Genomic DNA, 12,716 nt, shown 5'->3' on the forward strand with positions numbered 1-12,716 from the left:
AGTTCCTAGCTGACAGCAATTTTCTCACAACAGGGGCCTTCATGCAATTTGTATGGAAGCAAAACATTGAGAAATTCAAGGCAAGGTGTGAGAAGAGGAAGAGTGAGCAGCCTCATAAAGATGCCACTTTAGTAGAGGAGGAAGTAAAACAAGAAATGATGGTAGAATTTCAAGCCATCAATGCTGAAGCAGGAAGGGAAATGGTGTCAAAGGCTGGTGTTCTACTCCTCCCTGAATGGGATATAGCAGATGCCTTGGTACTTGAAGCTATCAAGAAAGAGACCAAGCCTATGGAGGGAGTGACATTCAGCAAGGATAATGTTGCTTTAGTCATGTGGTCCTTAAAGAGAGATGAAAGTAGAAAAAGGAAAGATACCTCAGAATCCAATTTCCTTGGAGGCATGATAGTAAAAAGAGTTCAAGATACAAGGGTGGTAGAGGCTGCTAGCACAGTTTTAGAAACTGCAAAGTTCAGTGTGGCAGTGGCAGAGAAAGAAGCAAAAGAGAGAGCTAATCTCCAGTTAAAATTAGAAACAATCTTGAAGGCTTATAATGAGGCCAAAGAAGGAATAGCTAACCGAGATAACATCATTGCTGAATTGAAGCATCAATTGGCAAGACAGTACCATCAAGGTGAGTCCTCTACTCTAATGATAGCTTCTTCTCCTGCACGACCTCCACCTACCAGTCCTATCATAGAATTTCCCCCTTCCCCTATGCCTTCAGGTTTTCAACCAGCTGAGACCATTCAGCATGAATTGGAGAAGTTAAATCAGGCTCAAGTCCTGTTTGCAAATAAATATGAGGAATAGGTAAAGGCCACAATTTTGAGCTTTGCTGACACAATAGGATCTTCCATGGTGCACAGTAGCATGAAGAAGATTTTTGATATTTGGAATGAGTTGAATGAAGACAAGGCTATCTAGAGCCAATTTTGGATAAGTGGATGCCTAGGGAAGTGGATCTAGAACTTATGTGTGCATCCTATGATGAGGCAGCATCCGATGCCATTATTAAATCCACTTGTGAAATGGCAAAAGGCATGACAAAGCTGGCAGAAGGAAGAGCTAGTATAGAGAGGAAAATCAACTTGTATAAGAAAGAATATACTGAGCACAAGTTTGAATTATTTCCTGGGGGTTTTGTTAGCCAAAATCAATTGAAGGACAAACAGGTATGGCTTGATGAATTAGGAGCTAACTTGTCTCTAAGGGTGAATGGAATCATTAATACAGATGGCACATCCCTATTTGTCAAGCAAATTGAAGAAATAGAAAAGATAAAGTCACACTACGGCTTTTTGAATTCAGAGTTTAATAAAGTGATAAACTCTTGGAAAAGGTTGGTTAAGTTGAAGGGAAAAATTGTTAGCTTCTCATGGCTTGTTGATGACTTATTCCAAGAGTGGACCAAGAAGTATGCAGTGCAAGAAGAAGGAATCCCAGAGCAGTTAGAAGATGCTACAAAGGAGCAACAAACTGAAGAAGTCGTTGATACTGAAAAGGACTTGTAACTGTTTCTTGGAAGACATTGCAGTTTGTAACAAACTTTTCTTAGGAATGTCTGAAGCTTGTATGCATCCATAATGTTATAAATGGATACTAGGACTAAGTAAAAAGGATCATCACAAGAATTTTGTAAAGAAACTCTGCAGAAATATATCTGCGTTTTTTTGACTATTACAGAAATTGAGTCATGTAAGATTTTTTCAAAAATGAATATCAATATACAAATCAGAACCTTTCAAGCCTAAAACCTGTGTTGTCTTCTGGTGTGCTTTCAGTAATTTACTGGTTTCATTTGAGTAGTCTAGGGTTATTCAACTGAAACAGATTGTAATGCAATCTTTATGGATATGTTCTTAGCTTTTCTCTTTAGGAGAGGAATTAAATATGCATAAAACATCTCTGTCAGTAGATTATTTGTTGAAGCTTTGAATTTGATAAACAGTGTTTAGTATAACAAGAAAGAATTCTTATATATGTCAGGCATGTATAGGGTTAATAAAAGCCGAAGTAATGAGATGTATGGGGATGTTTAATTTTGGGATCCTTGCTTGATTTAGAGGACTCTGTAGCCTGGATAAGGCACTGGTATCAGTTGTGGTTTTCTTTCTATATCTCTTGGGGATCAAAACTGAAGATAAACGCATATTCTTTTTAAAATGTTTTCAAGTATTATCAAAGGTGATGAGGTCCATAGGTTTTTAGCATTGGTTTAATGTGGATCTCTATTTAAAAGTGTGAATTTATTCATAAAAGGTATACCCACCTGAACTTCAAATAAGTTCAAAGTGTAGAAGGTTTACTGAAACCTTGTTATATGTTATTCTGAAATTCTATTCTCTTATTATCCTCTTTACAAGCAAACAGAGTTATCAAATTTTATGACAGAGAGGATTTTTGGGAGGGAAATCAGAATTTGTGGCTAACAAGTGCCAAATGAAATGGCGCAAATATATCGCCTGAAAGTGAGTGAGATTTGCAATTGCTTCAGGGCATCAAATGATGATTGCGTCAAGTTCAAATGCAAACCGAACCACCCAAGATCAGACCTCAAGAACAAACTCACGGGAAGGAGACACAAAAAGACCACTCTAATACCATGTCGGAGTAGAACTCCATCGAGAATCTGCAACCTGCAAATAACCTTCACAGAGAGAAAAGCAAAAAGTTTAATTCACCAAATAGATGAATATATTGAGAGATGAGATAATATGTACAAATGATTTGCTTATAAGGCAAAGAGAGATGCCGTAGGTACAACCGTTCAACTACCAGCAATAATTATTAAATGCACTATGAACATTATTACACAATGTTCAACTAAATGCAACTAACCAAATACTATATCGGCCTAAGTAAGCTTAAGCCTATTGTAAATAGGTAAAACCATATTTACACCAACAAAAAACAATGAAGTAATTTCAAAAGTGTACAGCAATCAAGATTATCAAGAGCTGATGCAGGCCTAAGCTAAGCCTGACCTAAAGATCCATGCAATCATAAATCGAAATCAAATCTAGAAGAAGAGGGCCTTGCAGCATCATGTGGACAACATGAGTTGTATATCATTATCCATCACAGAGTAAGGGCTAACAAATGATCTGATAATGCTTATGAGAGAATGCCTAGAACTAGGAAGGCATGGAAAAACTTAGTGAGCAAGATTTGTCCTCATGGCCTAGGTACAGATGAAAGGAAATAGTGAATAAACAACACTGTGTTGAGATAGACCTTAGATATTTTCACAGGAGAATGTTTATTGTGTACTAGTACTGTATAGGACTGGACCCTCATCCCAAAGCAAAAAGTGCAAATATTACATTACAATCAAGGAACACACACTTCAGGGTCTTGTGCTACTGGCCCTCATGCGTGTGACACATGACCAAGTCAAGCGGCCAACTTGATGACTTGAATTACCAAACTAAATAATTGACTACATTTTGACAGCCAAACTTCCTCCCTAGTCAGTTGATTCACTTCAAATTACACAAATTTGTCAACTTCCGCACAATGGGAACAACACCTCAAGTTGCCGCAATGATGTCAAAGCAAACTTAGAAAGCCGAGTGTCTTCCAAACATGGAATTTATCTTCACAACCTCATTGATTTGTTGATTTTGTGTTTGTTATTTACTTTTAACTTTTAAGTGACTTGGGCTGCAGAACTTCAAGAAGCTTGTGTTGTTGTACTTTAGGCTGGCAATCTGCTTGCATTCTTATATATTGATCACAGGATGAACACCTCTCTCACTACTTCTCTACACATTGTAGAACTAATTTGTTGTAAACAAATACCAGTTATCTAGTATGAAGGCCTGTAACACTTACTCTCTATGCCATCTACAAACACCAATGTGAATCCTGGCTCACACAATCCTGTGGCAAAGGCTTGTTTGCATAATACGTGGTAAAATTTGAATAATAAGCTATAAATGATAATGCTAAAACTAGAGATCCCATTTTGAGTAATTCCATTTTAGCAGTAATCATCTAATTTGGTAGTTATTTTCATCTTGATTAGGAGCAAATTGATTATTAAATGGGCAAACATCTTTACTGTCTTAGAGCATCAAGAAACTACTATTTGTGTTTAATTACTTAGGTGTCATCTCACTAAACTCAATTATTCAGATTGTCCTAATACATTAATGGTGTAAACTAGAATTCAAGAAATGGCTTCTTTGTAAAAGGTAGATTTCAATACAAACTTCAATAATAAGGTTAGGTTTTGTAATTAATAAGATAAATCTTTAACTATATTTTATTAGATCCTGCAATAATTTTATTGCCAAATCAACATTAAAATTTTGCTTACAACTATAGATTTCTGTGATGATTTAATTTTCAATAGCCCTAATTAATAGTTCCTGTATATTATGACAAGGAAATAGTTTAATGGTAGTATCTGATCAAGTTAATTTTCTGTGTGGAGAATTATGGATAGGGTTGGATCAAGCCATAAGAATACACCACTGTACAGAAGTAAAGCATTGTTTCACCTTCTATGGCATCATCTGCCTTACACAAATGTCATAAAAACAACAATTTTATGTCCAAAAATAGCATACACAAGCTCATCAAGATGATAATTATTAGAATAATAATGTTTGGCAACACTGATCATACCAACTGTTAAATTTGAACCAGAATATAAGAATAAACTGAGAACTGAAACTAGAAAAACACAAATACACATGCCCTTATCCTGGAAAAACCCTCCACCTGAGGGTGAAAAACCCAGCCCACAAAATAAAAACTTTATTTAGATTTCATCACCAGTACACATAATGATAGTCCCTGCTTGCTATCAAACAGTCTGAGATACTATCAAATAAATACATTTCACTTCTATAACACACTTCAACAATATGACTTTAATCCTTACACCATACTGAGAATTTAGAATTCTCAGAATATACAAATGAATACTCAGAACATCAATGATGATCGAACTCCTTAGTTCATTAACTTGCTCATGGACCTGCATACAATAATCAATCTGCCGGAAGAAGAAGAAGTGCCAAGAAAGGAGCGCGATATATAATTTATCAAATGGTATACAAAATAGTCTTCATGATGGGAGATGAGAAGTCAACCCGACAGCCACAAAGGCTCAGTTACATCACCGACAGTCACATAAGCATAGACGAACTGCCAACATAGCATTAGAAAATACGATGGAGGAAATACGAAAGAAAAACGGTAGACGCCAAGGTGGAACAAGATGGATAAAGAAACGGTAGCCACAACCCAGTCATCACAATTGAATAACCACGATAAGATACATCAACACGGACATAGAAGCGCGGAATACTTCAAGCACAATTACCCAGCATAAAGCAAAGAAACACGAAGTGCAAATAGAGCCGAAAAACGTTAATAAAGATCTCTATCGCAGCTATTTTCTTCAACACCAACTACTACTTATTTTCATTACTCTTCAACATGCAAAGCACTCTTAAATTTCCTTGACTAACTGAAGTGAGGCAAGTAAACAATTTCCAATATTTTTGTGCATGGCATGTATGTAAGAACAATGTTTGGAAACTGGTGATTTCATCAAATTAGATTTTACGCACTTTTTGCTTGCTCTTATTGGTAGTATCAAATCTAAAAGACTAGATTGTAATATACAAGCCCAAGCAAGTTCACAGTAAGGAGTACATTTCTTAATCAACAAACCCTGAGAAAAATAAATAAAGAAAAAAAAAAGTAACAGGTATTAAGTGCAACATATTCCCTAAGATATCTTATATTGGAATTTGGAACTCACCAAGCTGTTCGAACCACAACATTAGAACCTAGGGGGCTCAGCAGCAGGCGCAAACCAACCTGCATCAATGCAACCAACAAAAAATAAAGCTTTCAAGAGAATTCTGTAAACTTCTGACTTTTGAGATAACTGTTATTGATTACAAAGCATAGATAAATGGAACATTCAACATAGTATTTCAAAAAAAATACAGCTAGACTGCTCCATATACTTGCAAACAAAAGCACTTTCTGGTACTAATTGCTGCAATTTACATTTGAAGGTATGGTGTTACATTTTTTAATTTGTATATATAAGAGCTGTGTTGGCGATATGTTCATCTGGCTATCCATGGCAATTACAGATCATTTCCTGTGCCATCTGATACTTACTAAAAGATCATACGTCTAAATATATAGTCACTCTAAACTGATAGATTTCCAAATGATGATGCTGCAATTTTCACTTTACATCAAAAACCATAGAAACAAATTCACAAAAAAGTTTTGAAGGTTCACAGAAGAACTAGTGGTGGATTTTCAATGCAAAACTCTTTCCCTTTCCAAAATGATCTTGTCCATTTGCATTCACACCTTTAATTCAATAGATTATTTTGATCTAATTTTCAGTTGATTACAACAGTGGTATGATTTGGGCAATCTAATCCTTCTAATTCTAAGTTAGTGTGAACTATCTTGTGTGGAAAGATGATCATCCAAAACCATGCAAGACGATAGAGTGCAAAGACTTTGTAAGACTATATCATGTCAATACAATAAATATATGTTATAACTTGATATAATACAACAATGAAAGACTTACGATGCTCTCAACTGGAAGGGACAATAGTAGTCGACCAAATGCAGTCTTTCTAAAGGGAGTTTCTATGACCTTCATGGGCAACCTTGTGATTTTAGGTTTTGATTGAGGTAAACACATTCGACCAGAGCTACGAACCAGTATACATGGGAAGGGCCCAGACCCAGTTACAAATCACCCAAACAGGTGAATAAAACTTATCTCACAAGAGATAGACAAACAGAACTACCAGCAAGGGCTAACAAAAAAAGGCCCCAACAAACCCAACAGCTGAAAAATCAGCACAAGAACAACTAACACATTCAAGTAGGTTTGAAGCTGAAACTAGCCAAGGAGCTTTGAACAGTAGTTTGATTCAAATAGTTCATTTTAAGCTTCTTGGAAGAGCCAATCTCAGCCAAAGGAGAAGCCATAAGGAGAACTCCACTCAAGTCCTCAACAAAATCCACGACAGCAAGGTCCCAAATCTAAATTTGGAACATGAATATAAGGATACACAGCATCATGCTTGTTCATTAGGGAAGACTCCTTAGATTTTCCAGCACGGCTCACACCCAAGAAGCCTAAATCATTTCCTTAAACATTAGGCAATGAGTTCCCTTAATCAAAACACCTGAACAAAGAGGGTATCCTACAATCTAGCCTCCAACAGGATGATCTTGTCATCATCCACACCTCAACACTCCTCCCAAACGTCGCTGCCTTCATAATCACCACCATCCTCATTTGCATTGTCCCCAATCTTGCACACAAAGGAATCAAACCTCTCCCACTCCCTCTACTTGTCCTACTGCAGCTTTCCATCATAATTGTTATAACCTTGGGATTTTAGGTTACTAGGAGTTATATGTAATAAATAAAGTTGCCAATGCAAAATCATTGTGAAAAGGCTCCAGGCAACTATTGAAAAGGAAACTTTAAAAATAGACATGGAAGGTGCCTCAATCGAAGACAGTAACTATATCATCCTAGGATTTAAAGGGGATCGAGATATTTTATAATGTTGCCTTCTAGCACTACTAAGAGAAATCTAATGGTGTTCCTAACATCTTGGGTGGTGTTGACGTGCGTTTTGTGACCACGTGCAACACAAAATAAAATTTTCCAACGGTCACTTTACTCTCTCTTGATCAAAGTTCAATTGTATGCTAAGATTGCGATAAGTTCAAACAATTGACTCCAAGGTTCCGATAATTCAATGGACATGACTTAGTTGGCTTGATGTGAAATGCTAATAATCCAAGAGGACTTACATTTGATCATTCTTTCACTTCTTTGTTGTGGCTGGAACTTCATCATCGGATATAGCAATTTTGTGATGCTTCTACTTCGAATGAACTGAATTGCAATGAACTAAAATTAAAGGGGAAAGAGTTTAGTAAGACTAAGCTAAATCTAAGAACATAGGAGACAATGATTGCTTAAGTAAAATCAGCCACACTTTGTTTCGCCAACTTCGTACAACTACACAAAGGCGGTGCAATCTTCAAAGGTTGTGCAAGAGATTTTCATAACACCAACGAACACCATCAAAGAACAATGTTCATTTGACGATCAAAGTTAAACTTTCACATAAAATGGATCAAACTAACCTTACACTACAAATAAAAAATCATCTATTTGCAAAAGGTACAAGCAAAAGATTTCACTATAAACAATATCATCAATCCCATTCATCTAAATGCTTGGAAAATAAAATTCTACTCTAAGTGAGGAAGGTGAAACCATGCAAGTTTTAAAAAATAACTTAAGTGGACACCATCAAAGAGCAATGTTTCACCATTATTATCTCAATAACTAAGCGTAACAATTTCATACAAATCTCCCTTCTTTATAAATGAGGGGGTCACCCCCTTATATAGGCCTCCAATCTTGATTACATGCAACCCTAATTAGGGTTTCACCCAAAAGATTCCACACACATGATGCAACAAGGTGGGAATAAACATCAATGACCCATCATACCCATTAACAATTGATTACATTCCTACCAAAAATGTCGCCCATAAAGCATTAATTAACCATTACATTCAAAAAGTGCCCACTATGCAATAAATGCACCTTCATGCAAAAGATCACCCATTGTGCAATAAATGGCATCATCACCTCCAAATTTGCCCAATGGGCATTGAATGCACCATCACCTCCAGGAATATGGTAGCCGCCATGCATTAAGTATGCCACTACTTGGTCAAGATGTCCACTAGCAATAAATGCACCATCATGCTGCCTTGCACTCAATAGATTCTCACCATGCAAATGGACCCCACCATCATAGGAACTTTTATAATTTTCCTAGTTGTGCTTCATTAATACAAAATATTCTCTTTGCATGTCGCCAACTCATCCCTTACAAGAATCTTTCCATTTCGGGCTCACATAAGACATTTTGGAAGATTTTCCTGCCTTTGAAGAATTTTAACAATCTTTTCCACTTCTAAAGGATACCTGTACACCTAGATTTTGGAGAGAGAAAAAATTTATTCGGGAAGAATTTTTTTCATGTTTTTGTGTTCATCATGCCTTGAGGGATATTTTTTATCAATTTGCCACTTTTCCTATTTTTTAGGAATTTTTCCATTTTAGGCTCCAAAATTCAAGAGATGAAAAATTCTCTCATGGCCAAATTTTCCTTCATCTTAAAATTTCTTCATGAATTTTGTTCCTTGGGTGAATTTTCCACCTTGTTTGGAATTCTATCTCAATTTCATCCTTGGGTGTGATTTCTTCCTTGCTTGGAATTTCGTCTTTAATTTTATCCTAGAGGAAATTTCATCTTGGAGGAGGAATTCATGATTTCCTTTGAGAATTCCTCCATTACCCCTCTCTAGCGCTCCTCTCCTGGACTGAGTGCTGGAAACATGTGAAGGAGGAATTTTGGTTTGGGAGGAAAATTCCTCCACAACTCAATTTTGGCACTCCTTCCTTGACCTTGATTCTACTTTACCCCTAAGGAAGGAATTTCTTCAATCCTTAGCCCAATTTCACATTTTCCACGAATTTTGTCTTAAGGAAGGAATTTCCAACACTTGGTCAATTTTTCACTTTCCTCGAATTCTATCTTGAAGGAAGGAATTTCCAACACTTAGTCAAATTTTTGCTTTCCTGGAATTTTGTCTGGAAGGAAGGAATTTCCAACACTTAGTCCATTTTTCACTTTTTCCAAGAATTATGTCCTAAAGGAAATTTTTTTATCAATTCATCACCTTTCCTAATTTTAGGAGTTTTTTCATTTTTAGCTCCAGAATTTACGAGAGAGAAAAATCTCTTCCTTGGCCAATTTTTACCTTGATCTTGAAATTTCTTCATCTTGGGCAAAATTTTCATCCTCGAGGGAGGAATTCCTATTTTCTTCCTTGCCAAGAATTCCAATTCATCCTTGGGCACTGATTGCATGTTGTGGGGGAATTTTGCTTAAGGAGGAAAAATCCTCCACACCCTTGTTTTGGCACTCTATACCCTTACCTGGCCGCTGGATTGACCCTGTGGAGGAATTCTTCCTTGGGAAGAAATTCCTCCTCCTCCTTAGTTTGGCGCTCATCTCCTTAAACTAGCGCTAGAATGGTATGCTGCAGGAATTTTGGCCAAGGAGGAAAATTCCTCCATGACCACACTTTCGCACTCCCCATTTGGACTTGGGCGTGGATTTGATGTGGTGTAGGAATTTTGGGTTGGAGGAAAATTCCTCCACATCCCCTATTTGGGGACCATACACATGACTTGAGCGCTAAACCTTGCATGTGGAGGATTTTGGCATGAAGAAGAATTCCTCCATGGGGTCACTTTAGCGCCCATGCCAATCCTGGAATGCCTTTCCCATGGGGTGAAGAATTCTTGTTTGATTTTCTCCAAACTTACCCATTTTTTGCTCTTTCCAGATTGGGATGCCAATTCAGGATTGAAGTGATTTTCTCTGCCTTAAAAGATTTTTCAAGCTTTTGCAATACTGAGGGGGGGGGATCAGTATTGCAAAGATTTTAGATAATTTTTGAATAAGTTTTCTAAAATCTTTGCAATATTGATTCCCCTCCTGTTGGCATTATTGTCATTGATGTCAAGGTATGTCAAGAGGTTGCAGAGAAGCAAGTTGCAGTCGTGCATAAGACATGTGAAGAGCATAACACGCAGGTTATGCAATCATGCATGTAATTGCACATAACATGAAGTGCTATGCTACAGGGGCCTCGATCGAGTTCATTTTTTCCACATGTCAACAGCCGTATATCCACCTGCCAGCCGGCTCTATCCATAACTGGCAAGAAATGAAAGATACTTTCCTAGAAAAATTTAGATCGCCAATTTCTCCATCTCAATTATATAGACAGTTTGTGGAAATAAGAAGGCAAGAGCATGAGCCTATTAGCACCTTCAATAATAGATTCCACAAGGCTTATACAAGGCTAAGAGATCCCTACAACTTGAATAATGCTGCAGCACTACCTATTTACTATGCAGCATTAGATCACCTCACTTCCATGTTTGTAAAAACAAAAGGCAACCCCCCCCCCAAACCAATTTAAAGGAAGCATATGCTTCAGCTATTTCAGTTAGCAATGATCTAGAAGTAGGTACTGCTACAGGACCCTTGAACTATCTAGGAAATCCCGCTGCACAAGGATAGAATCAGAATATCAACAGAGCATTGTCTCAAAATACGCCGATGATGAACCCAGTTACCATAGCCAGTAATCAGTTGGTTCTCCATCCTGGAAATCCCGTCTCGCAAGTGCCTCCACCGCAACCAATATATCTCCAAAATGCGACAACTTCAAGTCGAACCCCGAAGGAAAAAGAAGAAATGAGGGAACTAATCAATCAAGTAAAGAAACTGTCAGCAAAGGTAACCTATTTGAAAGGTCAGAACAACCAAATGCAGAGAAATTATCAAGGGAATCATCAAGGACAAGGTTCTTCTGGATATACGAGAGATGGTGAAAATTTCCAAAGAGACAACTAGAACTACCAAGGGAATAATCAAAATTTCCAAAATAACAATCAAGTTCCCCAGAAGAGAACATGGAATACTGGGCCTAACAATGGTACTGTGTCGTCCCCCTTGGATAACCAACCTGCTGCAAACAATCGTCCTGCAGACAAAGTTTTCCTAGCTGAAGTTGCATTGTCAAGATGGTGTAGGTTGCATAGTACTGATCAACACTCTGAGTTACAATGCCATGAATTCCAGGTAGCAGCAGACATTTTCCAGAGTGAGAGAAGGAATTCAGGAGCAGAAGAGGCTCCAACAACTGGATATGAGATTGTTCCTGTAACAAGGTATGACCAAGCTTTAGTCATAGAAAATGTCAGACCCCCATTCCAGAACGGCTCATCATACCGGCCCAGTCAAAGATTCCCACCTGCATCTGCTAATAGCCCCGTAGAAGCACCACAAGGTCAAATCAAGCCTGAAGTCCAATTGGTATCAAACCAGCCAACCACGATCAATGGCTATAGCTTCCCCCCATTATATGATAGTGTTTTAGTAGAAGGCACTAGGGAAGTGCAAGCATTCCAACAAAGGTCTGGAAACCAACCCCATGTATTCCAGAGGAATACTCGATATAATGAGCCTTTAACTACATCTATTCCTCCCAACAACTTTCAAACCCCACCAAATCCTAATGCCACCAATGCACCAATTTTGCCCAGGGATTCTCACTAGCAGAATGCCCAACCTGGCGGGATGAGACCCGTTAATTCCCCTCAAGTTGACCAAAGGCGACCAACAATTCCCCAATCCGAACCAGTCCAAACTCAAGCAAAAGAGGGTGCCAAAGATGAGTTGAAAAGGCTAAGTTCATTCGTATTACAAGAATTCAAGAGAATAAAAGTTAGCCTGCCTTTGATTGAATTGATGAAAATTCATGAAATTAGGGAAACAATCTTTAGCATTATTACTGAAGTTGTAGCACCAAGAATCCCTCTGCCAAATACAGTAAACAGAGGAATGGTCAATACCCCTGCTAATACCAATGTTGTATCATCCGATGTTCCACAACAATCTCCAAATTTTGTAGGCATGATACATACATCAGTTGAAATCCAGGAAAACATTACGCCAGAAGAAGTCCTTATGGACACAAACATATTCCAAGAGGAAATCCGAGCAGGTGAATTACCTCAGACCTCACAAGGAG

The 12,716-nt window shown here is 37.7% G+C and overlaps 1 protein-coding gene across 1 annotated transcript in view; it reads right to left on the reverse strand.

Moving 5' to 3' along the window:
• The window catches only part of LOC131064919 (HVA22-like protein k), a 145,968-nt gene that overhangs the window by 115,231 nt on the left and 18,021 nt on the right, over positions 1 to 12,716 (reverse strand). The window contains exon 2 of the mRNA XM_057999248.2: positions 5,782 to 5,840. Within this exon, the coding sequence (XP_057855231.1) occupies positions 5,782 to 5,840 (59 nt within the window). The remainder of the gene's footprint in view (positions 1 to 5,781; positions 5,841 to 12,716) is intronic.

Source organism: Cryptomeria japonica, chromosome 3, assembly GCF_030272615.1.
Source record: "Cryptomeria japonica chromosome 3, Sugi_1.0, whole genome shotgun sequence".
Lineage (NCBI taxonomy): Eukaryota > Viridiplantae > Streptophyta > Pinopsida > Cupressales > Cupressaceae > Cryptomeria > Cryptomeria japonica.